Source organism: Heterodontus francisci, chromosome 2 (assembly GCF_036365525.1).
Source record: "Heterodontus francisci isolate sHetFra1 chromosome 2, sHetFra1.hap1, whole genome shotgun sequence".
Lineage (NCBI taxonomy): Eukaryota > Metazoa > Chordata > Chondrichthyes > Heterodontiformes > Heterodontidae > Heterodontus > Heterodontus francisci.
The window spans coordinates 128632124-128658206 of NC_090372.1; the positions used below are offsets into that span (position 1 = coordinate 128632124).

Genomic DNA, 26083 nt, shown 5'->3' on the forward strand with positions numbered 1-26083 from the left:
CTGTAAATGTAAAACTGTAATTGGCATGACAAATGTGAACTGGAAGGGTTGTGAAGCAACTCATGATTGTATTGAAGGAAACTGATCTGCCTTGCAATGTTTGTATTTTTTGACTTGATGCTGTTTTAAACTGTTTGGGAATGTATTTTTGTTTTTACAGATTTTTATGAATGAAGTATATTTTGGAAATAAAAACAAAGTTGCTGGGATACAGCATTAAGTCATACAGTGTGCGCTTAGCGAGTAGCAATAATTTGTAGTTACTTATGAGGGTCATGCTCAGTTTTAGTTCAGCAGTGGTAGAACTACAGATCTAACTGCTTGATACCCTCTGAAGTACGAGTGTTTTTAGATTTGGTGCTCGAATAATGTCATTTTACAGTGTATCAGGCAGCAAGTTAAGTCTGATTTGCACTTTTCAGCAGCAAACAAGTTCTATTTGCTTAACATAAGAAAATAAGAAATGAGAGCAGTAGATCATACAGTCCCTTAAACCTGCTTCACCATTCAATACGATCATGGCTGATCTTCTGTCTCGACTCCACTTTCCTGCCAACTCCATATCCCTCAATTACAAGAGGTCAAAAATCTGTCTATCTTAGCCTTAGTATACTCAATGATGGAGCATTCACAACCTTCTCTGGGGTTGACAATTCCAAAGATTCACAACCCTCTGAGTGAATAAGTTTCTCCTCATCTCAGTCCTAAATGATAAACCCCTTATCCCGAGACTGTGCTCTTGTGTTCTAGATTCCCTAGCCAGGGCTAACAATCTCTCAGTGTCTACCCTGTCAAGCCCCTTCAGAATCTTGTATGTTTCAGTGCCATCACCTCCCATTCTTCTAAACTCCAGAGAGTATAGGGCCAATTTACTCAGCCTATCATAGGACAACCCTCATATCCCAGGAACCGATCCAGTAAACTGTTGTTATACTGTCTCCAATGCAACTACCGTAGATTGTGGCATATAAGTCGACCTGTGAAGCCTTCAAATATCATTCGAAAAACGGGGGTTGACTTATATGCTGAGTATAAAACGTGATTCGGTGGTGTGGGTAGTCACCATTTTGAAATGTGAAAGAAAAACCACCGATAATTCATATTAAATTAATGTGGCACGATTTATTGAATAAATTAATTTTACAAAGATACCTTTAACCACAATCAAATGTTTTAAAACCTGTCAAATTCATTGTCTTCGGCATCGGATGCAAAGAGTTCATTGAATTCATTCTGAGTCACTTTGGCTATGGGATCATCGTTAGGATCCCACTCTGGATCAGATGTGGTACTTTCAGTTTCATAACCATTCCTCCACAACAAATGATCTTCCTCTCCATCCATTGAATTGGATATTCCGCATTTTTTGAATGATCTGATGACAGTTTGTACACTAACAGCATCCTAGAAGTTGATGACGAAACCACACAAAACATCAAGCGGGGCAGCGTACATATTTCCACTCTTTATGAAGGTTTTTTCTCTGTCAACCATTCACTTATTCTACTCGGTGCAGGCACCTCGATCTCATCGGTTATATGGGATCTGAATGCATCTCCACACTGATATGCTGATTCTTTACATAGGCCATCGGGACACCTATTCCACACATTATCGATCCATAACTTCACTCCATCCTCATCCATTCAACCATTGTCATGGATATGCACAGAAACTCCTGCAGGGAATTAGGTGTTCAGCATGGTTTTACGTTTGAAAATTACCGTAGCTTAAATTTCGTTCTGTCAGCCATGCGGGCTAGTACCACCGTGAATCTTGTCGTCTCATGTCCTGTAGTTTTCACTCCATAGTTCGGTTGCTGGGAATATCGAAATTCATGGGCATTTCATTCATGTTGCCAATGTGGCAGTATGGGTACACATGTTTTGCTGCTGTCTGATGATGAATCGCTGGAAACTGGTAATTTTGGCATTGATGTCTTTTAGTAGTCTCTGGGAAATCTTAGTCTTCTGCTACAACACTAAACATTTTTGTTCCATAAAGCGGCTACACCGACTAGCAGTTTCTCTGAAATCTTTGCTGGACTCAGGGTTTGATTTGGTTCACTTAAGTGTTTACGCATTGTATTTCTGGTGACGATGTAACCATTCTGAAGATTTTCGAAGACCCATTCCAATATATGCCTCTCAAGATCAGGTCAGTGACTGGTCCCTGTTCTCACAGCTCATTTGGTCCTGGGCATCTTCTTCAGGGTGGATTCGTTCTTATTCCACTCTCATACCAGTTTTTCACTAACATTGAATACCCGCGCTGCAGCACAGTTATTTGATGGGTTAGCAAATGTTATGACTTTTAGCTTGAAACCAGCTTCATACTTCTTGCTCGAGGATCCATTTCCCTTCGTCATTCGCCACACAGAGTCAGTTCTGTGTGGGCGTGTCTTAAACTCCAGAACATCTTTGCAACAGAGCCTGTATTGCCTGCTTGATCCCTTGTGCCCAGATAGAAGTTAAGTAAAACAAGCATTTGTGGGGCGAAGAATTGAGGCTGACTACTGCTGTGAGTATAGTATGTCGTGGTTGAAATGGTGGGGTCGACTTATATGCCAAGTATATGCAAAAACATGATTTTTGGGGCTGGAAAAATGGGGTCATCTTATATGCTGCAATCTACAATATATCCTTAGATATGAGAACAAAACTGCACACAGTACTCCAGCTGCGGTCTCACCAAAGCCCTACACAATTGTCGCAAAACCTCCTTATCCTTGTACTCCAATCCACTTGCAATAATGGCCAACATGCCATTTGCTTTCCTAATGACTTGCTGTTCCTGCATGTTAGCTTTCTGTGTTCCTTGTGCAAGTATATCCAAGTCTCTCTGAACATCAACATTTAGAAGTTGCATGCCTTTTAAAAAAATGTTCTGCTTTTCTATTCTTACTACCAAATTACCTTGCACTTCTCCACATTATATTCCGTCTGCCACTTTGTTGCCCACTCTCTTAACTGATCTATATCTGTGTTATCCTCACAGCTTACATTCCCACCTATAGATTCTGGAAAGGTTCTTGCAGACGGGAAAGTAGCAAATCTTTCACTCCAGGGTTGTGGGTCCTTAGGTGACTGAATAGTCCAATTCTGGATCCGCACACTCTGCCACAGGTGGGGCAGGTGGTGTTGGTAAGGCGAGTAAATGGGATGCTTGAAATTCCGAACGCTTCTTCCGCTGTTTGCACTTGGTCACAGCCTGGGCGTGTTGACATTGTTTAAACTAGCTGACACCATCGTGGATGCTTCTTCTCCATTTTGGGTGGTCTCCGGCAAGAGATTTCCACGAATTGGTGGAGATGTCACAATTTCTCAGGGAGACTTTAAGGACATCCTTGTAGCGTTTCCTCTGCCCTCCTGGAAGCCTCTTGCCATGACGGAGCTCAGGGTAGAAAGCTTGTTTTGGGAGTCTTGTGTCGGGCATGCGAACGATGTGGCCCGCCCAGCATAACTGACTAGCTATGACCAGTGTCTCAATACTGGGGATGTTGGCCTGAGTCAGGGCACTGATAATGGAGTTCCTTCCACTGAATTTGCAGGATCTTGCAGACGCACCGCTGGTGATCTCTCTCCATGGCTTTGAGATGTCTGCTGTAGTGTCCATGTTTCCGACACATACAGGAGGACAGGTAATACTGTGGCCCTGTAGACCATGACCTTGGTGCCAGGTTTGAGGTCTTTGTCATCAAACACTCTTTTCCTCTGATGACCGAAGGCTGTGCTGGCACACTGGAAGTGATGCTATGTTTCATCATCGATGTCTGTCCTTTGAGAGGAGGCTCCCAAGGAATGGGAAGTGATTAACATTGTCCAGTGGTTCGCTGTGGATCTTGATAGTTGGGGGGTAGTGTTGCGCTGCGGGAGCAGACTGGTAGAGGACCTTTGTAGTAAATGTAACCCCTCTATTTAAGAAGGGGGCAAGAGAGAAAACGGAGAACTACAGATCTGTAAGTTTAACGTCAGTCGTAGGGAAAATGTTAGAATCTATTATAAAGGATGTGATAACTGGACACTTGGCAGAGTCAACATGGATTTATGAAAGGGAAATCATGTTGACAAACCTGTTGGGAGTTTTTTTGCAGATGTTATTTGTAGCATAGATAAAGGAGAACCAGTGGATGTTGTGTATTTGGATTTTCAAAAGGCTTTTGATAAGATCCCACACAGGAGATTAGTAAACAAAATTAGAGCACATTGGGATTGGGGGTAATATACTGCTATGGATTAAGAATTGGTTAACAGACAGAAAACAGAGAATAGGAATAAATGGGTCATTCTCAGGATGGTAGGCGGTTACTAGTGGGGTACCGCAAGGATCAGTGCTAGTGCCACAGCTGTTCACAAGCTTTATAAATGATCTGGATGTGGAGACCACATGTAATTTTTCCAAATTTGCTAATGACACAAATTAGTTGGGAATGTAAGTTGTGAGGAGCATGCAAGGAAGTATCAAGGGGATATGGACAGGCTACGTGTTTGGGCAAGAACATGGCAGATGGAATTTAATGTGAATCAGTGTGAAGTGATCCACTTTTGGCAGAAAAACAGAAAGGCAGAGTATTTCTCAAATGGAGAGAGGTTGGGAAGTGTTGATGTCTAAAGGGACCTGGGTGTCCCTGTTCATGCGTCATGAAAAGCTAGTACACAGCTGCAGCAAGCAATTAGGAAGGCAAGTGGTATGTTGGCCTTTATTGCAAGGGGATTTGAGTACAGGAGTAAAGATGTCTTGCTGTAATTGTATAAAGCCCTGGTGAGACCCATTCTGCATTTTTTCTTTGTTCAATTGTCATTTTAGCCATCAGATAGATCACTGCTCAGTACAGAAGTCTGCCACGGAACAAAGGTCACATTACATTAAAAAAAATTACATTTATATAGCGTCCTTCACGATCACCGGACGTCTCAAAGCACTTTACAGTCAATGAAGTACTTTTGATGTGTAGTCACTGTTGTGTTGCAGGAAACATGGCAGCCAGTATGCACACAGCAAACTCCAAAAAACAGCAATGTAATAATGACCAGATCATCTGCTTTTGTGATGCTGATTGGCCAGGACACCGGGGATAACTCTCCTGCTCTTCTTCAAAATAGTGCCATGGATCTTTTACATCAGGGTTGCCCAACCTTTCCGCCTGGGGGCGGGGGGCACATTAAAATTTTTGTCTTACACAGGGGGCTGGTGAGAATTTTGGAAAGATAAAGGTATTAAAAATTTATTTTACTATTAATCAAAATGTACATTTTTGTGCAGAAGGTTGAAATGAGAAGACTAATTTATTGACCTACTTTCTCATCGCTATGTTAGACACTGATTTAGTGAGATACCTGGCATTTTTTTGCATGCACAAGTAGTCAATGGTTGCTCGCACACTGTTGTAGCGATGCAGAGTATTCCGAATCTGTCATTCCGAATGTCCATCTGTCAGGAGTGATCTGATCACTAGCTCTCCCTCTCTCTGTGTACCCCCCTCGTGTCATCCTCGCTCTGTGCCTCCTCTTTCTGTTCCCCCCCTCTCTGTCCCCCGTTCTCTCTCTCACTCTGCCCCCCCAATGTGTCTCTCTCTCTCTCATTCTCACTCTGCCTCCCCCCCACTCTCTCTCTCTCACTCTGCCTCCCCCCACTCTCTCTCTCACTCTGCCTCCCCCCACTCTCTCTCTCACTCTGCCTCCCCCCACACTCTCTCTCTCACTCTGCCTCCCCCCACACTCTCTCTCTCACTCTGCCTCCTCCCACACTCTCTCTCTCACTCTGCCTCCTCCCACACTCTCTCTCTCACTCTGCCTCCTCCCACACTCTCTCTCTCTCACTCTGCCTCCCCCCACTCTCTCTCTCACTCTGCCTCCCCCCACTCTCTCTCTCACTCTGCCTCCCCCCACTCTCTCTCTCACTCTGCCTCCCCCCACTCTCTCTCTCACTCTGCCTCCCCCCACTCTCTCTCTCACTCTGCCTCCCCCCACACTCTCTCTCTCACTCTGCCTCCCCCCACACTCTCTCTCTCACTCTGCCTCCTCCCACACTCTCTCTCTCACTCTGCCTCCTCCCACACTCTCTCTCTCACTCTGCCTCCTCCCACACTCTCTCTCTCTCACTCTGCCTCCCCCCACTCTCTCTCTCACTCTGCCTCCCCCCACACTCTCTCTCACTCTGCCTCCCCCCACTCTCTCTCTCACTCTGCCTCCCCCCACTCTCTCTCTCACTCTGCCTCCCCCCACTCTCTCTCTCACTCTGCCTCCCCCCACTCTCTCTCTCACTCTGCCTCCCTCCACTCTCTCTCTCACTCTGCCTCCCTCCACTCTCTCTCTCACTCTGCCTCCCCCCACTTTCTCTCTCTCTGCCTCCCATCACTTTCTCTCTCACTCTGCCTCCCCCCACTCTCTCTCTCACTCTGCCTCCCCCCACACTCTCTCTCTCACTCTGCCTCCCCCCACTCTCTCTCTCTCTCTCACTCTGCCTCCCCCCACTCTCTCTCTCTCTCTCACTCTGCCTCCCCCCACTCTCTCTCTCTCACTCACTGTGCCTCCCCCCACTCTCTCTCTCTCTCTCTCACTGTGCCTCCCCCCACTCTCTCTCTCTCTCTCTCTCTCTCACTGTGCCTCCCCCCACTCTCTCTCTCTCACTCTGCCTCCCCCCACTCTCTCTCTCTCTCTCACTGTGCCTTCCCCCACTCTCTCTCTCTCACTCTGCCTCCCCCCACTCTCTCTCTCACTCTGCCTCCCCCCACTCTCTCTCTCTCTCTGACTCACTCTGCCTCCCCCCACTCTCTCTCTCACTCTGCCTCCCCCCACACTCTCTCTCTCACTCTGCCTCCCCCCACTCTCTCTCTCTCACTCACTGTGCCTCCCCCCACTCTCTCTCTCTCACTCACTGTGCCTCCCCCCACTCTCTCTCTCTCACTCACTGTGCCTCCCCCCACTCTCTCTCTCTCACTCTGCCTCCCTCCACTCTCTCTCTCACTCTGCCTCCCTCCACTCTCTCTCTCACTGCCTCCCTCCACTCTCTCTCTCACTGCCTCCCTCCACTCTCTCTCTCACTGCCTCCCTCCACTCTCTCTCTCACTCTGCCTCCCTCCACTCTCTCTCTCACTCTGCCTCCCCCCACTCTCTCTCTCACTCTGCCTCCCCCCACTTTCTCTCTCACTCTGCCTCCCATCACTCTCTCACTCTGCCTCCCCCCACTTTCTCTCTCACTCTGCCTCCCCCCACACTCTCTCTCTCACTGTGCCTCCCCCCACTCTCTCTCTCTCACTCACTGTGCCTCCCCCCACTCTCTCTCTCTCACTGTGCCTTCCCCCACTCTCTCTCTCACTGTGCCTCCCCCCACTCTCTCTCTCTCTCTCACTGTGCCTCCCCCCACTCTCTCTCTCTCTCTCACTGTGCCTTCCCCCACTCTCTCTCTCTCACTGTGCCTTCCCCCACTCTCTCTCTCACTCTGCCTCCCCCCACTCTCTCTCTCTCTCTCACTGTGCCTTCCCCCACTCTCTCTCTCTCACTGTGCCTTCCCCCACTCTCTCTCTCTCACTGTGCCTCCCCCCACACACTCTCTCTCACTCTGCCTCCTCCCCCACTCTCTCTCTCACTCTGCCTCCCCCCACTCTCTCTCTCACTCTGCCTCCCCCCACTCTCTCTCTCACTCTGCCTCCCCCCACTCTCTCTCTCACTCTGCCTCCCCCCACTCTCTCTCTCACTCTGCCTCCCCCCACTCTCTCTCTCACTCTGCCTCCCCCCACTCTCTCTCTCACTCTGCCTCCCCCCACTCTCTCTCCCACTCTGCCTCCCCCCACTCTCTCTCCCACTCTGCCTCCCCCCACTCTCTCTCTCACTCTGCCTCCCTCCACTCTCTCTCTCACTCTGCCTCCCTCCACTCTCTCTCTCACTCTGCCTCCCCCCACTTTCTCTCTCACTCTGCCTCCCCCCACTTTCTCTCTCACTCTGCCTCCCCCCACTTTCTCTCTCACTCTGCCTCCCTCCACTCTCTCACTCTGCCTCCCCCCACTTTGTCTCTCACTCTGCCTCCCCCCACTCTCTCTCTCACTCTGCCTCCCCCCACTCTCTCTCTCTCTCTCACTCTGCCTCCCCCCACTCTCTCTCTCACTCTGCCTCCCCCCACTCTCTCTCTCTCTCACTGTGCCTCCCCCCACTCACTCTCTCTCACTCTGCCTCCCCCCACTCTCTCTCTCTCACTCTGCCTCCCCCCACTCTCTCTCTCACTCTGCCTCCCCCCACTCTCTCTCTCACTCTGCCTCCCCCCACTCTCTCTCTCACTCTGCCTCCCCCCACTCTTTCTCTCACTCTGCCTCCCCCCACTCTTACTCTCACTCTGCCTCCCTCCACACTCTCACTCTGCCTCCCTCCACACTCTCACTCTGCCTCCCTCCACACTCTCACTCTGCCTCCCTCCACACTCTCACTCTGCCTCCCTCCACACTCTCACTCTGCCTCCCTCCACACTCTCACTCTGCCTCCCTCCACACTCTCACTCTGCCTCCCTCCACACTCTCACTCTGCCTCCCTCCACTCTCTCACTCTGCCTCCCTCCACTCTCTCACTCTGCCTCCCTCCACTCTCTCACTCTGCCTCCCTCCACTCTCTCACTCTGCCTCCCTCCACTCTCTCACTCTGCCTCCCTCCACTCTCTCACTCTGCCTCCCTCCACTCTCTCACTCTGCCTCCCTCCACTCTCTCACTCTGCCTCCCTCCACTCTCTCACTCTGCCTCCCTCCACTCTCTCACTCTGCCTCCCTCCACTCTCTCACTCTGCCTCCCTCCACTCTCTCACTCTGCCTCCCTCCACTCTCTCACTCTGCCTCCCTCCACTCTCTCACTCTGCCTCCCTCCACTCTCTCACTCTGCCTCCCTCCACTCTCTCACTCTGCCTCCCTCCACTCTCTCACTCTGCCTCCCTCCACTCTCTCTGCCTCCCTCCACTCTCTCACTCTGCCTCCCTCCACTCTCACTCTGCCTCCCCCCACTCTCACTCTGCCTCCCCCCACTCTCTCACTCTGCCTGCCCCCACTCTCTCACTCTGCCTGCCCCCACTCTCTCACTCTGCCTGCCCCCACTCTCTCACTCTGCCTGCCCCCACTCTCTCACTCTGCCTGCCCACACTCTCTCACTCTGCCTGCCCCCACTCTCTCACTCTGCCTGCCCCCACTGTCTCACTCTGCCTCCCTCCACTGTCTCACTCTGCCTCCCTCCACTCTCTCACTCTGCCTCCCTCCACTCTCTCACTCTGCCTCCCTCCACTCTCTCACTCTGCCTGCCCCCACTCTCTCACTCTGCCTGCCCCCACTCTCTCACTCTGCCTGCCCCCACTGTCTCACTCTGCCTCCCTCCACTCTCTCACTCTGCCTCCCTCCACTCTCTCACTCTGCCTCCCTCCACTCTCTCACTCTGCCTCCCTCCACTCTCACTCTGCCTGCCCCCACTCTCTCACTCTGCCTGCCCCCACTCTCTCACTCTGCCTGCCCCCACTCTCTCACTCTGCCTGCCCCCACTCTCTCACTCTGCCTGCCCCCACTCTTTCTCTCTCTCTGCCTCCCACCACTTTCTCTCTCACTCTGCCTCCCTCCACTTTCTCTCTCACTCTGCCTCCCTCCACTTTCTCTCTCACTCTGCCTCCCCCCACTCTCTCACTCTTACTCGGCCTCCCCCCACTCTCTCACTCTTACTCGGCCTCCCCCCACTCTCTCTCCCCCTGTCCCCTCTCTGTCTCCCCCTCTCTGTCTGTCGCCTTTTCCGTCTCGCTCTCTTTCTCTCTCTCTCTCACAGTTGCAGTCAGCGGGGACGCTCAGCAGATTGTTGGTCAGTTTTTAATTTTTAAAAAATCTTAAGACAGTTTCACAACTGACAGCTGCTGATATCGGCAACAGCCGCTTACTGCGGACAGATTCGGGGCTTTCCGGCGGGCTCCTGATAATTTTTAAAATTAAAAATTTAAATTAAATTAAAATTTGGGATGTTCAAGTGGCCAGAATTAGATGAGCGCAAATGTCTCGGAGAGTTGTGGGTCTGGTGAAGATGACAGAAATGGGAAGGGGCAAGGCCATGGAGAGATTTGAAAAGAAGAATGAGAATGTTCTTGAAATAGAGCCAATGTAGGGCGGCAAGCACAGGGGATAGGTGAATGGGACTTGGTGAGAGTAAGGATACGGCAGCACTGTTTTGGATGACCTCACTTTTGCAGAGGGTAGAATATGGGAGGCCATCGGCATTGCATTGGAATAGTCAAGTCTAGAGGTAACAAAGGTATAGATGAAGATTTCAGCAGCAGATGAGCTGAGGCAGGATGAAGTCAGGCGAAGTTAGGGAGGTGGAAATAGGCGTTCTTACTGATGGGCATGAATATGTGGTCAGATGCTCATCTCAGGGTCAAATATCTCAGGTTGCAAACAGTCTGCTTTAGACTCAGACTGTTGCCAGGGAGAGGGATGAAGTCAGTAGCTCGGGAGCAGAGTTTGGAGCAGGGACTGAAGACAAAGGTTTCAGTCTTCACCAATGTTTAATTGGAGGAACTTTCTACTCATCCAGCACAGGATGACGGATAAGCAGCCTGATAGCTTAGCAACAATAGAGGTGTTGAGAGAGGTGGTTGTGTGCTAGTGGTGGCTGTTGTCAGTGTCCATGTAAAAAGCAATGCTTTTGGATAATGTTGCAGAGGGGCAGCATGTAGATGAGAAATAGGATAGATCCTTGGGGGATGCCAGATGTAACTGTGCAGGAGCATTAAGAGAAGCCACTGCAAGTGATACTTTAGCTATGATTAGATAGGAATGGAACCAGATGAGTGCAGTCCCACCCGGTTAGATGACAGTGGAGAGGCGCTGGTTGAGGACGGTGTGATCAACCGTGTCAAAGGCTGCAGACAGGTTGAGAAGGACAAAGAGAGATAGTTTACCTTTGTCACAATCATATAGGTTGGCATTTGTAACTTTGATACGAGCTGTTTCAGTATTGTGGCAATGATGGAAACCTGATTGCAGGGATTCAAACATGGAGTTCTGGGAAAGATGGGAACGGATTTGGGAGGCAACATGTTCAATGACTTTGGAGAAGAAAGGGAGATTGGAGATGGGGTGGTAGTTTGCAAGGACAGTGAGAAAAGGGTGATTAAGCCAGATTTAAAGAGAGGGGCAGTACTTGAAAGGAGAGAACGTTTAACAATATCACCTAACATGGGGACAAGGTGGGGGAAGTTGGGTGGTCAGCAATTTAGTGGGAATAGTGTCGAGGGAGCAGGAAGTGGGTCTTGAGGACAAGATGAGCTCCGAGAAGCCATGAGGGAGACAGGAGAGAAACTAGAGAAAGATGCAAGTTCAGGGTGAGGGCAAGGGAGAACCTCAACGGTTATTCTCCTCTCCTCCTCAAAAGTTTTCCTCGCCCCATCCAGGTGTACTCCCTACCCTCTACCTCCCTCAATTCTCTATCTCATCCCCTCCTCAATTTATGTGGGCCTTCTTTCCTTCCCCTTCATTCCATTCATGCTGCCACTTTCCCTCACTGTGATTTAGTTTGAAAATTATCATACGCCTAAGATTTGTGACTGATCCATAATCCATTATAAAACTAAATTGCAAGACATGTTATTCATCTTACGTGTTGAATCAGGGACATGCAATGAAATCACAACATGTTATTCAGTGTGTTAGTATGTTAGATGTCAAGTCATGGCTTAGCTGGTAGCACTCTCACCTCTGAGTCAAAAGATTGTGGGTTCATGTCCCATTCCAGGACTTGAGCGTAAAAATCTAGGCTGACATTCCAGTGCAATAAGTGAGGAAGTACTGCATTGTTGGATATGCTCTCTTTTGGATGACAGGTTAAACTGAGTTTACCTTTTCAGGTGGCCATAAAAGATCCCATGAAACTATTTCAAAGAAGAGCATGAATGACTTGGCCAATATCTATCACTCAATCAACAATACAAAAAATAGATTATCTGGCCATAGTAACATTGCTGTTTGTGGAAGCTTGCTATGTGTAAATTGGCTGCTGCGTTTCCTACATTACAACAGTGGCTATACTTCAAAAAGTACTTCATTGGCTGTAAAGTCCTTTGGGACATCCTGAGGTCATTAAAGGTGCTATAGAAATGCAAGTCTTTCTTTTTATGATTATAACTGGCCAACACCAATTTCCATGGCGATGGCCAATGATACTAGTGCTAGAAAACCAAGAGCAATTAATTAGCAGGAAGAAAATGGGATCGCTTTTAATACCACTTCACTTTAGCTGCACAGGTTGAAGGCCAATCACTGATTTTGGTTTTAACTGTTAATGATAACACTTGCAATGTGGAAGCCCAGTGATATCAGATGATATTTTCCAATGCAAGTTTTCCAAAATAAAGAAAATCTCTTTTACAAAGAACCAAATCATATGCATTTTGAAGCACTCCTACTAGGAAAATAATAAATCTTGAATGTACTTGTGAAAAATCTTTTTGGAGAAGCTCGCTCTAAAAATGAAGTTCTCTGTGTATAAGCTTGAGTAAAAAGAGCACCAAATAGAATAAAGCTAATGTAGAATCTAAGTTTAAACTACTATTCCCTATTTTGGCAATTTTGTATGTAACTTTTAAAAAGAAATAATGTTGCTGACGAATGAACAGTTGATGTAAGAAGTGCAATTAAAATATTGTAATTATACTACTTCTGAAACGTAAGATTCTGATTTGGTATAATCTGTCAATTTAAACTTTTGTTTATGGTGCACATTATAGGGGAAAAACATCTTTGGTCTATGGGAAAAATCCAGAAAACACATCAATTCATTTTTAATGACTGAGATTTCTGAATCACTTTCTCCTTTAAAAATTTTTTGTAAAAAACATTAAGGATCCACCACAAAAGCAAGCAAATCCCTTAGAAAAGTGTTTGAGTCCTTTGAGCACCCAGGTGTTTCCCTTGCCACTGTACATTAAAAAAAACTTTTCTAACATAATAAATCATACTGAAACATGTGCTCCTGTCTTCCACACCAGCAGTGGAGCCAGACAATTATTGATGTATCAACTGAATTTATTTTAGGAAACCGTAATAAATTTTTTTATAAAAGGCAACTGAACCATCTTTCCAATAGTGCATGTCTGTTTCCAGCAGATTTTTGAATAGGTACATTAGGCAGGATTTTTGCTTTCAATTACGGTGGTGGGTGGTGTGATAATTCGCCTCACTGGCACTTGTGGCAGAACCATCTCGCCTCCGGGATCTCAGTTGGCAGGGCAACCCACCCACAGTGGGTGGCCAATTAAGACCTATTAAAGCTTATCAGAGGCGGACTGGAATTTTCCAATTGGCCTGCAGGACCCCTGAGGCATTGGGGACTAGGCCAGCTGCCTGAAGGCAGCCTCCCAGTGGCAAACGGGGTGTGGAAGGTGGGGGGAGGCGGGGGGAGGCGCTCCAGGCAGGCTTGGAGGCTGCCTCCACAATGGTGGCTCAGCTGCTGGGGGAATTTTTTAAGTTAAAAGTTTAAAAGGTTGGAAAGAGGGCAACTTACGGTCGAGATACCCCCTCTTTCTCTAACCTGAACAGCAGGCTGCAGCTTCTTTTAAGCTGAAGGGCCTCCTACTGGCCTTCCAGCTTTGAGAGCCCACCAGTCATCCTTAATTGGACAGCGAGCCTGCTCTCTGGCCACTAACTGGCCAATTTGGGGAAAATCACGGCCGGGTGACTGTTTCCCATACAGTGCGGGGTTGTGACCCCTCATTTGACTCCAAAGTCAGGGTCCCAACTGAATACTCCAAATCCTGCCCATTGACTTTCTTCGTTTCCTCTCCTTTTTCTTGGAGACATTCCATTCTTGCTCGGTGATGATTCCATGAGTGCTGATTGCTCTGGTAACTTGCCCAAGTGACTATTATTGTGCCTACAACTTGAAAGCGAGTGTCAGAAGGTATTCAGCTATAGGAATTCTTCATTTGATGACCAGACATGTGAAATTACAGCAAGGTTTATTGCATAGCAGTTGAGAACAAGAATCCTGACTTACTTTTGACTCTTAACCCAGGGTACTGAAGCCAATTATCATTCCTCTGCTCCTGCTTTGGCTAAATCTGTTAATTTAGCATAGACAAGGGATGAAATCCTAGTCTTTCCTGTTGTGTATAGGTCAGCTACTCACTCAATAAACTTGCTGAATGATTGGGAATACCTTTAGATTTACAGCTGAGCAAAGTGACTATGTTCCATTAATAAATGTCTTCAGCAATTGATTTAAATAACACTCCTAAATTTTGATGTCACATGCATGTCAATAATCTAGAATAGTCACAATCTCACTGAAATAACATGACTTTACATGACTCCAAATGTGAAAATATCAAAACACTTACCCGTCCCCTTTCTGTCAGTGTTGTTAGCATGACAATTAAAGATGAATTTTGCTCCCAGATTATTTGCCAAAAATGTGGACAGGTATGCGGGAGTGGACCTTGGGATGCTATGTACTTATTTAGGATAGTGGTATGGCAGATTTCCATCTGCAGAGGAACAAAAGTAGAACACTGCAGTGATGCAATTTATGTTAGTACAGTTATCAGAACACATTAATCTTAATATTTTCCATTCTAATAGTTCACATCTTGATAAGTTTGACATTTTTCCTTTTTATGCTAAAACTGAATATAGCAGAAATTATTTTTATTCCCAAAACAGCTCTCATTTTATTAAATACCTTGCAGAGACTGGGCCTTCAGCATTAAGTGCTGAAGGTGGAATATAGTCAGAGGAGACAGGTACAAGGTCCTCTTCCTTTTCACGAACAGTTCAAGCCCAATATCGCTGCTACACCACCCGCCAAGGGGCCCTGTGATGCGGTGGTAGTACAGATGAATGGGGAGGGAAAGCATCCACAGATCCATGTCTTCTTCTACATTTTTTCCAAAAATATACCTTATTCATAAAAATTTTCAAAACTATATTACAAAACAGTTCAAATTTCATATTTCAGGATGTACAATAGAGATTAGATTTCTTTCATACAGAAAATTTGAAGTGCCTCACATTTCTTGCCAGTCCATTTTAAATGCAATGTACATTGGTATTTCTCATCCACAGCTGTTAGAAAAATTTCTAAATTCACTTGCAACAGCCCTTCAAAACACTCCCACAGGGGATGCTGAGACCAAGTGGGCCCACATTAGAGACGCCATCTATGAGTCAGCTTTGACCACCTACGGCAAACGTGCAAAGAGGAATGCAGACTGGTTTCAATCTCATACTGAGGAGCTGGAACCTGTCATAGCCGCTAAGCGCATTGCACTGTTGAACTACAAGAAAGCCCCCAGCGAGTTAACATCCGTAGCACTTAAAGCAGCCAGAAGCACTGCACAAAGAACAGCCAGGCGCTGCGCAAATGACTACTGGCAACACCTATGCAGTCATATTCAGCTGGCCTCAGACACCGGAAACATCAGAGGAATGTATGATGGCATCAAGAGAGCTTTTGGGCCAACCATCAAGAAGATCGCCCCCCTCAAATCTAAATCAGGGGACATAATCACTGACCAAATCAAGCAAATGGACCGCTGGGTTGAGCACTACCTAGAACTGTACTCCAGGGAGAATGTTGTCACTGAGACTGCCCTCAATGTAGCCCAGCCTCTACCAAAGAACAAAGGAAATTACAGCACAGGAACAGGCCCTTCGGCCCTCCAAGCCTGCGCCGATCCAGATCCTCTATCTAAACATGTCGCCTATTTTCTAAGGGTCTGCATCTCTTTGCTTCCTGCCCATTCATGTATCTGTCTAGATACATCTTAAAAGACGCTATCGTGCCCGCGTCTACCACCTCCGCTGGCAACGCGTTCCAGGCACCCACCACCCTCTGCGTACAGAACTTTCCATGCATATCCCCCCTAAACTTTTCCCCTCTCACTTTGAACTCGTGACCCCTAGTAATTGAATCCCCCACTCTGGGAAAAAGCTTCTTGCTATCCACCCTGTCTATACCTCTCATGATTTTGTACACCTCAATCAGGTCCCCCCTCAACCTCCGTCTTTCTAATGAAAATAATCCTAATCTACTCAACCTCTCTTCATAGCTAGCGACCTCCATACCAGGCAACATCCTGGTGAACCTCCTCTGCACCCTCTCCAAAGCATCTACATCCTTTTGGTAATGTTGCGATCAGAACTGCACGCAGTATTCCAAATGTGGCCGAACCAAAGTCTTATACAACTGTAACATGACCTGCCAACCCTTGTACTCAATACCCCGTCCGATGAAGGAAAGCATGCCGTATGCCTTCTTGCCCACTCTATTGACCTGCGTTGCCACCTTCAGTGAACAATGGACCTGAACACCCAAATCTCTCTGTACATCAATTTTCCCCAGGACTTTTCCATTTACTGTATAGTTCACTCTTGAATTGGATCTTCCAAAATGCATCACCTCGCATTTGCCCTGACTGAACTCCATCTGCCATTTCTCTGCCCAACTCTCCAATCTATCTATATTCTGCTGTATTCTCTGACAGTCCCCTTCACTATCTGCTACTCCACCAATCTTAGTGTCGTCTGCAAACTTGCTAATCAGACCTATACTTTCCTCCAAATCATTTATGTATATCACAAACAACAGTGGTCCCAGCACGGATCCCTGTGGAACACCACTGGTCACACGTCTCCATTTTGAGAAACTCCTTTCCACCCACTGCTACTCTCTGTCTCCTGTTGCCCAGCCAGTTCTTTATCCATCTAGCTAGTACACCCTGGACCCCATGCGACTTCACTTTCTCCATCAGCCTACCATGGGGAACCTTATCAAATGCCTTACTGAAGTCCATGTATATGACATCTACAGCACTTCCCTCATCAATCAACTTTGTCACTTCCTCAAAGAATTCTATTAAGTTGGTAAGACATGACCTTCCCTGCACAAAACCATGTTGCCTATCACTGATAAGCCCATTTTCTTCCAAATGGGAATAGATCCTATCCCTCAGTATCTTCTCCAGCAGCTTCCCTACCACTGACGTCAGGCTCACCGGTCTATAATTACCTGGATTATCCCTGCTACCCTTCTTAAACAAGGGGACAACATTAGCAATTCTCCAGTCCTCCGGGACCTCACCCGTGTTTAAGAATGCTGCAAAGATATCTGTTAAGGCCCCAGCTATTTCCTCTCTCGCTTCCCTCAGTAACCTGGGATAGATCCCATCCGGACCTGGGGACTTGTCCACCTTAATGCCTTTTGGAATACCCAACACTTCCTCCCTCCTTATGCCGACTTGACCTAGAGTAATCAAACATCTGTCCCTAACCTCAACATCCGTCATGTCCCTCTCCTCAGTGAATACCGATGCAAGGTCCTCGTTTAGAATCTCACCCATTTTCTCTGACTCCACGCATAACTTTCCTCCTTTGTCCTTGAGTGGGCCAATCCTTTCTCTAGTTACCCTCTTGCTCCTTATATATGAATAAAAGGCTTTGGGATTTTCCTTAATCCTGTTTGCTAACGATATTTCATGACCCCTTTTAGCCCTCTTAATTCCTCGTTTCAGATTGGTCCTACATTCCCGATATTCTTTCAAAGCTTCATCTTTCTTCAGCCTCCAAGACCTTATGTATGCTTCCTTTTTCCTCTTAGCTAGTCTCACAATTTCACCTGTCATCCATGATTCCCTAATCTTGCCATTTCTATCCCTCATTTTCACAGGAACATGTCTCTCCTGCACGCTAATCAACCTCTCTTTAAAAGCCTCCCACATATCAAATGTGGATTTACCTTCAAACAGCTGCTCCCAATCTACATTCCCCAGCTCCTGCCGAATTTTGGTATAGTTGGCCTTCCCCCAATTTAGCACTCTTCCTTTAGGACCACTCTCGTCTTTGTCCATGAGTATTCTAAAACTTACGGAATTGTGATCACTATTCCCAAAGTAGTCCCCTACTGAAACTTCAACCACCTGGCCGGGCTCATTCCCCAACACCAGGTCCAGTATGGCCCCTTCCCGAGTTGGACTATTTACATACTGCTCTAGAAAACCCTCCTGGATGCTCCTTCTAAATTCTGCTCCATCTGGACCTCTAACGCTAAGTGAATCCCAGTCAATGTTGGGAAAATTAAAATCTCCTATCACCACCACCCTGTTGCTCCTACATCTTTCCATAATCTGTTTACATATTTGTACCTCTATCTCACGCTCGCTGTTGGGAGGCCTGTAGTACAGCCCCAACATTGTTACTGCACCCTTCCTATTTCTGAGTTCTGCCCGTATTGCCTCACTGCTCGAGTCCTCCATAGTGCCCTCCTTCAGCACAGCTGTGATATCCTCTTTGACCAGTAATGCAACTCCTCCACCCCTTTTACCTCCCTCTCTATCCCGCCTGAAGTATCGATATCCTGGGATATTTAGTTGCCAATCATGCCCTTCCCTCAACCAGGTCTCAGTAATAGCAATAACATCATACTCCCAGGTACTAATCCAAGCCCTAAGTTCATCTGCCTTACCTACTACACTTCTTGCATTAAAACAAATGCACCTCAGACCACCAGTCCCTTTGCGTTCATCATCTGCTCCCTGCCTACTTTTTCCCTTCGTTACGCTGACTTCATTATCTAGTTCCTTACTGGCTTTAGTTACTACCTCCTTACTGTCCACTGAACTCCTCATTTGGTTCCCATCCTCCTGCCACATTAGTTTAAACCCTCCCCAACAGCGTTAGCAAAAGCACCCCCAAGGACATTGGTTCCAGTCCGGCCCAGGTGTAGACCGTCCAATTTGTAATAGTCCCACCTCCCCCAGAACCGGTCCCAATGTCCCAAAAATCTGAACCCCTCCCTCCTGCACCATCTCTCAAGCCACGCATTCATCCTGACTATTCTTTCATTTTTACTCTGACTATCACGTGGCACTGGTAGCAATCCTGAGATTACTACCTCTGAGGTCCTACTTTTTAACTTGGCCCCTAACTCCCTAAATTCTGCTTGTAGGACCTCATCCCGTTTTTTACCTATATCATTGGTGCCTATGTGCACAACGACAACTGGCTGTTCACCCTCCCCTTTCAGAATGTTCTGCAACCGATCTGAGACATCCCTGACCCGTGCACCTGGGAGGCAACATACCATTCGGGAGTCTTGTTTTCGACCACAGAACCGCCTATCTACTCCCCTTACAATCGAATCCCCGATGACTATAGCCCTTCCACTCTTATTCCCGCCCTTCTGAACAGCAGAGCCAGCCACGGTGCCATGAACCTGGCTACTGCTACCAGTCATGGATGAGCTGGACGTACAGCCAACAAAATCGGAACTCAGTGATGCCATTGATTCTCTAGCCAGCGGAAAAGCCCCTGGGAAGGACAGCATTACCCCTGAAATAATCAAGAGTGCCAAGCCTGCTATACTCTCAGCACTACATGAACTGCTTTGCCTGTGCTGAAACGAGGGAGCAGTACCTCAGGACGTGCGCGATGCCAATATCATCACCCTCTATAAAAACAAAGGTGACCGCGGTGATTGCAACAACTACAGTGGAATCTCCCTGCTCAGCATAGTGGGGAAAGTCTTTGCTCGAGTCGCTTTAAATAGGCTCCAGAAGCTGGCCGAGCGCGTCTACTCTGAGGCACAGTGTGGCTTTCGAGCAGAGAGATCGACCATTGACATGCTGTTCTCCCTTCGTCAGATACAGGAGAAATGCCGCGAACAACAGATGCCCCTCTACATTGCTTTCATTGATCTCACCAAAGCCTTTGACCTCGTCAGCTGACGTGGTCTCTTCAGAGTACTAGAAAAGATTGGATGTCCACCAAAGCTACTAAGTATCATCACCTCATTCCATGACAATATGAAAGGCGCTGGGGTTAGTTACTACAAGTCACGGACCTCTGAGAGCGGACAGTTATTAGTTTCTTACAAGTCGCGCTGGGGATAGTTACTGCAAGTCGCAGTCCTCTGAGAGTAGACTAAAAAACGGTGCTGATCCTACCCAATTACGGCCAATGAGAAAGCAGAGCTCGAGTGGGGACCAGAGGGTTCCCTTAAGTGTTATTTGGCAGTTAAGAACAAGAAACTTATTGATAAGATGATTAAATCTAATTGGAATCCCCACGACCCTGCCGCAAAACAAAGGGAGTGGTGACAAAAAGAAGAAAAGCATTCACTATGTTTATGGCAGAGTGACATAAAAGACTATGTTTTAGAGTAAAAACAAGTTACTGTGTCTTTTGATTCAAATGTGTGAATGTTGGAAGCTTCCACGAATGAATTGAATGTCCCTGGGATGTACAGCTTGTGTTCTGTAGAACTTGTGTTCTGTCGAACTGACTGTTGTTAACTCTTTGTTGTCTGGCTTTAATGTTGAAAGCAAGGGTCTATTAAGTTGTTTGGAATTGAATGGGCGTGAAAAGTGATTGTTGAGTGTATTCATTTCAATTTAAGTTTGTGAACCCAGGAATGGGATATAAACTTGAATTATATTTTAAGTTAAAGTTTTATTTTTATTTTAAAAGTTGGTTTTGCAACTTTGAAAAGGCAATGAAGAATTTTCTAAGAGATAAGCTTCAGCTTTGAAGTTCTGAAGATGTCTGGCAGAAATCCAATTTGAAGTTTAAAACACTGCTTTAATTGGAAACTGCTATTGCTTTATTTTGCAGTCTAAACTTGAAGACATGTTTTACTGACTGTTTTTAAGTTGCAAATGTCAAAAAATTTGGATATTGTTTTCAGGGAGAGGATAAGCAAAGGAGATTTGGGAACGATTAAAGTTTGTGTAAGGAGCTGGTGTTCAGTCTTTTGTTGTAAGAATGTTAAATAACTTTTTCTTTAGTTTTTGTTTTTATTACAGTCATTTGAAAAGGCACCTGAAGAAAGATCAAGAAAAATGGCATAATTTACCGATCTTTTTTTTAAAAAAGCACATGCTATTCTGTCTGTGTGTAGTTAATAAGTATTATAAGTTAATAAGTCTGAATTAAATTAATACTGTTAAGGTTAACTAACCTGTTAAGTTGAGGAAAACTTTTAACTGTTTATTGACATGAACTGGTATTTGGAATCATCTTGGTCGTATAAAATCCTTGGACTAGAAATCTCTTACAAAAGATGCTAAAAGTTTGGAAACAATTGGAGTTTAATCTAAAATGCTGTCTTTCCTGATGGAGATGGTTTCCTTTGAAGTTGATAATGTTACTAAAGATTTTGTTGTTTTAAAATCCTAAGGATACTAAAAAAAACATTTAAAATGGAGTTTAGTTCTTTTCGAAAAGGAAAAAAAGGGTTATGTAAAGCGACACAGCTGAGAATGCTTTGCTTCGCCCCCTTGGAGACAAGCAAATAAATTAACCTTGCTGCAGCTATCTTTATCAATGAGACAAAGTGCTTGAGAAGGAAACATAAGTGCAAGCACTTCTGTCTTTATTGTAAAAAAAAATGCAATATCATCAAGTCTGAGCATAAGAAAATTAAATTGATATGAGTGGTTATTCAATGCATTCAAAGGGAAATTTACTGTTGTATGAATTTGGAATAATCGAAAATCCAGTTTAATTTGCCAAGTTATTTCAGGAATTAAAATGTCATCTAAGGTTAAAAAAAAAACTATAGTAATGCCTGGAATCAAACGGAAATGTTTGATTTCTGTTTTAAGGAATTATGAATATTGATTGTAAAGGTTCTCCAGGGCTCAAAATGAAATAGAATTATAATTAATAGGAATTGGCAATTAGATCTGGCTGATGCAAGAGCTAATAAAGGAATTTTGGGGATAAACAAATGGTGAAATTAGAATTCAAACAGCTAAATTCATATAGTGTGAAATTTCCAAGAAGCCTAGAATTTTCCAGTGAAAGTCAGGAAAGTGTAGATAAGACTGGCAAATTGATAGTTTTCTCTTGGAGATATGAGTTTTTAAGAGAGCTACATTTGAAAGTCTGGCCATTTTTGATCTTTTGATAAGATCACCTGAGAGTTGAGAATATGAGGCATGACACTGGGGTACCAGTGTCGGTGTGTAGATGTGATTTGTTGCATGCAGAGCAACTAACATGCAAAATGCATGGTGAAATGCACTGACGAACGGGTCTCAAACATGTTTCCTGACTTGAGAAACAGCATGGCATGAAATGGTTAATGCACCCAGTGCAGAGACAACTCACATAGAGAAAATGACTTTAGAATAATCAGGATAAATTAAACACCTTAATAATGACAGGAAGGGCGATGAGGTTGCCAGGGGATGTCGTAGCAGGTAGTGAGGAAATAAGACCCGCAAGAGAAAGGGTTAAAAGATTTTTGAAGGAGTTGTGCAGACAACTGCACAAGGTGAGGCAGGAGGTTCTATAGAAACAGGAAAGAGGAACAGGCAAAGGTGCCTGTTGTGGGAGACAAAGTAAAGGGAAGGGCCGATGGAAACATTGGTCCCAACTGAAGGTATATAAAGACAACAGCAAATGACAGACTATGAAATAAACACCACCTGCTACGCAAAGAGATACCGGGAATGGAAGAATACATTTGAGAATGGACTACTCGGGGGGCTGGGAATAATGGTAGTATTGATAGGCATTTGGATTATTATTAGATGGGATACTAACTATAGATAATTTCGAAAGAGTAGAGATGATAAGAATATAAATTAACTCCTGGATTCCCCAGGACATGTTCGATCCCCACAGGTAGACATGTATCCCTCATAAGGGGATACTCACAACATGACACCTGGTGAACACCAGGGCAGTGTGTTTAAATTACAGATATAACCACCAGTGGAGAATGGGAAGGAACCGGACTGCAGTGGCTGTGGGGCCTGATGCTAATATCCGAAGAGGAAGAACAAAGACCCGGTAATGGATGCACAATGGATTAATGAAAGGAGTATTAATATGGACTATATGAACTATGGGGCATTGTACAACATGTTGGATGGGAAGTGTATAACGGCGAGTAAAGATCAAAACAGGGACCAAACGTACTTGAATGCATGGCTTACGGTGAATCCGGGCAAAGATGCAGTATGTGTACGGTGCTCCACAGATGACCGTGCTAACTGTGTGACCAGACAGAAAGGGGAAGGGGTAACTGAGAGCTGTGTCTTTGGAACTGTTTGTGCCCCTCCCATTGGGCAACAGATGATAAGGAAAGTTGAAAGGAACATGGATGTGTGTGTGTACATCGAGCCCAGGGGAAGCGTTGTATGATAATGTAAAACATGAAATTGTGCCTGTGTTGATCAATGTCTCAGGTATCCGGATGCCGGAGTATTGTTCAGAACAGGCTAAGATTATGTATAGTATGTTGGCCACTGTAATATTGCGACAAGCTGCTGATGCCACAAGGATAAGGGGGCGTAACCCATCTCATAGATACAAGAGGAAAAAATATTAATTGATGAAGTAACAGGGATCTATACTGGGACTTCTTTAATCAATTCTTTAGATACACAAGGGGTAAATGAGAATGTGGAACGACTCTGGAGGGTTATAAGGGAGCTCACAATTCAAGCTGAGGGGGCCAATCAAACAGGTCTGGGGCAGAGAACAATGGAAATATAATTAGATGGGATAGCGGTGCTGGAGGCCCATGCCAAGACCATTAATCACTTAGGATGCCAGACCCGGCAGGGACAATCATGCGACGCTTATGGGTTGTGGATGGTGGAACAAATGAGACACAACCTCGATCAGTTCCAAAGGGGGGAAGGTACCAGATTGGATCAACAGGGCAATACCTCCCTCCGATATTATCTGACAGAGACTTTGCAAGGTCGGGGTACCAGGGAAATGGAAAGTACTGCGTTTCCACCACTGAAACATCATACTGCTACGGAAGTTTACGTTGTCCCATACCATACCCAGACTTCTGTTTTACCCCTCAACGACCAGTCACTATATAACGAGCCTGGATAGTTTATATCCAACAGCGGGGGCTAGAAACCATTAATGCAACTGATCAACTCCATGATCACCTCCAGGATTATAAAGAGTCAGAGCAAGCCCCAATCCCACACCTAGATGAGGAATTGAGGGGATTACGGAACAAAGTCGGTCACTCAGTGAAGCTTTACCATCAGTTAAAAAGAAAGTTAAAGGTTCTCAAGGAAAATACTGAACAGGAACTTCAAAGTACAAGCTGGTGGGAAAGAGTTTGGAATTGGGGGATGAACGTCAATATTCACCCTTGGATCAGGATAATATCACACATGTTGGTGAGAGTGCAATTGGTACCTGGGGAATATTGGCTTGTGGATCATGCCAACGATATACTATGTGAAAGAAAGCAAAAGCTTTGGTAAGGGAACAACACAGGAGGTTAACCTAAAAGGGACACGATAATTTAGGTCATATTGATTTGATTTAAGTGACCGGGATTTCTGAAATCACGTGACTGGCCAGCACGTAGAGGCAGGGAATACCGGATGGGGTTAAAACGGGGATAATAAAGTAGGTATGTCGGTTAACAGGACTAGGGGTAGTCCTTTACCGAAAGGGGGGATTGTAGAGGGAAAAATTGTGGCCGATGCAGCTAAATAAATACACACATATATACAAGATGAAAGTGTAGCCACATATTGTTATAAAATGGAGTATTTACCCAAGGCATTGTGGGACAAGTTAGTTAGCTTGCAGCCTTGAGCATGGTACTGCTTAGCACAGGCAATTAGCCTGACCAAGGAGGGCCCCCCATATCAGTGCATAAGACAGCTGCTCTGTCTAATTGCAGACTACACGAAGCAACTAGGAATTCAGGCCTGATAGAGGTAGAAGGATTCATTGTGAAGACCCAAGGATAGTTGATAAGGGGGGTTTGGTAAACAAGCTGAGATGGTCAGGGGCGTACCATGAGCTATCTCCACAACCACATGATGCATAATTAATAATTTTATTGGTAATGAATGTAATGAATGAATCAATAACCATTATGATTGGATGGTGTCCAGCCGGGATGGGCTGAGTAACTGTATATCTGTTGTGGATTTTCCTTTGTTCAGTGGAGAAGCGCATGGTAAGCCCAGCGTCTTACTCCCCACCGGTGTAAAAAAAACCTTTTGACGATTGGAACAGACCTGAGCATCAAGTGGTTCATTTTAGTCAATTCCACTCTAACAGTCCTCCAGCAACAGTTGATGTTTATTGTGGTGTGTGTCCTTGGAAACAGCCCATAGAGCACAGATTCCTGTGTTACAGAGCTGCTTGGGATGAACCTCGACAAAAACCACTGCATTTATTTCCAGACCTGCTTTGCAAAGGCATATTCCAGAAAGAGGTGGGCAACAGTCTCTTCCCCATCACAGCCACCTCGAGGGCAGCATGCGGAGGCGGTGAGACTCCGGGCATGCAGGAAGGATCTGACGGGGAGGGCCCTTCTCACCACCAGCCAAGCTATGTCTTCGTGCTTGTTTTGTCTTCCCCTACCATCATGTACAAACAATGGGAGAGAGGAAAGCCTGGCCAGCAGAGGTCCTTGTGGGGCTGATGGTAGGCCTCACTGTCCGCCTTTTCTGTCATTCCTGCAATGATGAATTTCAGAACTCCGTGCCCCCACAACATCCCCCATGGAGTATGTCACAGGGCAAATGAATGAACAGATGTTATTGCCTTATTTGTGCTTAGTTAGTTACACCTAGGGCTTCAAATGTTTTGTGACTTAAGGGGTAGCATTCACTATTGCCTAGGGTCCCTTGTTTAATGCGAGGTCATTCTTGGACCCTGGGCTTAAAGTGGGGAACAACTGAAAATAGACAATGATGCTCATACTGTTAATTATTTGGCTCACAAAGACATTTGAGCACATGAAAAGTGTTGACTGTAGGGTATGTGCTCACAAATCTGATGTTGAACTGCAACTAATGCAAAGGTGATAAAACACAAGCTGCGTGCTACATGCAAATTCTCTAGTTCAGCCAAATCATTTAGGGAAGTCAGAGGGAAGGAGGTTGGGAAGAGAAAATAAAGTCTGATTTATGACATCCTTATATATTTCCTTACATTACTCATTCTGGAGTATCAGGAAATTGTATTATTCCTCTTGGTAGCTGTGTGATACTGCAAATGACATCTGAATGAAGTGCAAAAAAAAATTCATAACATTGGTGGAGGAGCGAAGAGAAAGAAAACCAAGAGGTTCTATACTGA

At 45.7% G+C, this 26083-nt stretch overlaps 1 protein-coding gene across 9 annotated transcripts in view; it reads right to left on the reverse strand.

The window, feature by feature from the left end:
* LOC137346782 (tyrosine-protein phosphatase non-receptor type 3-like) overlaps positions 1 to 26083 on the reverse strand; it is a 360471-nt gene that overhangs the window by 66987 nt on the left and 267401 nt on the right. For 8 of the 9 annotated variants that reach the window (XM_068010672.1, XM_068010633.1, XM_068010662.1 and 5 more), the window contains one exon: positions 14341 to 14487. The exons of the other annotated variant lie outside the window; for it this stretch is intronic. In XM_068010672.1, coding sequence (XP_067866773.1) covers positions 14341 to 14487 — 147 coding nt within the window. The remainder of the gene's footprint in view (positions 1 to 14340; positions 14488 to 26083) is intronic. 9 annotated transcript variants of the gene reach the window in all.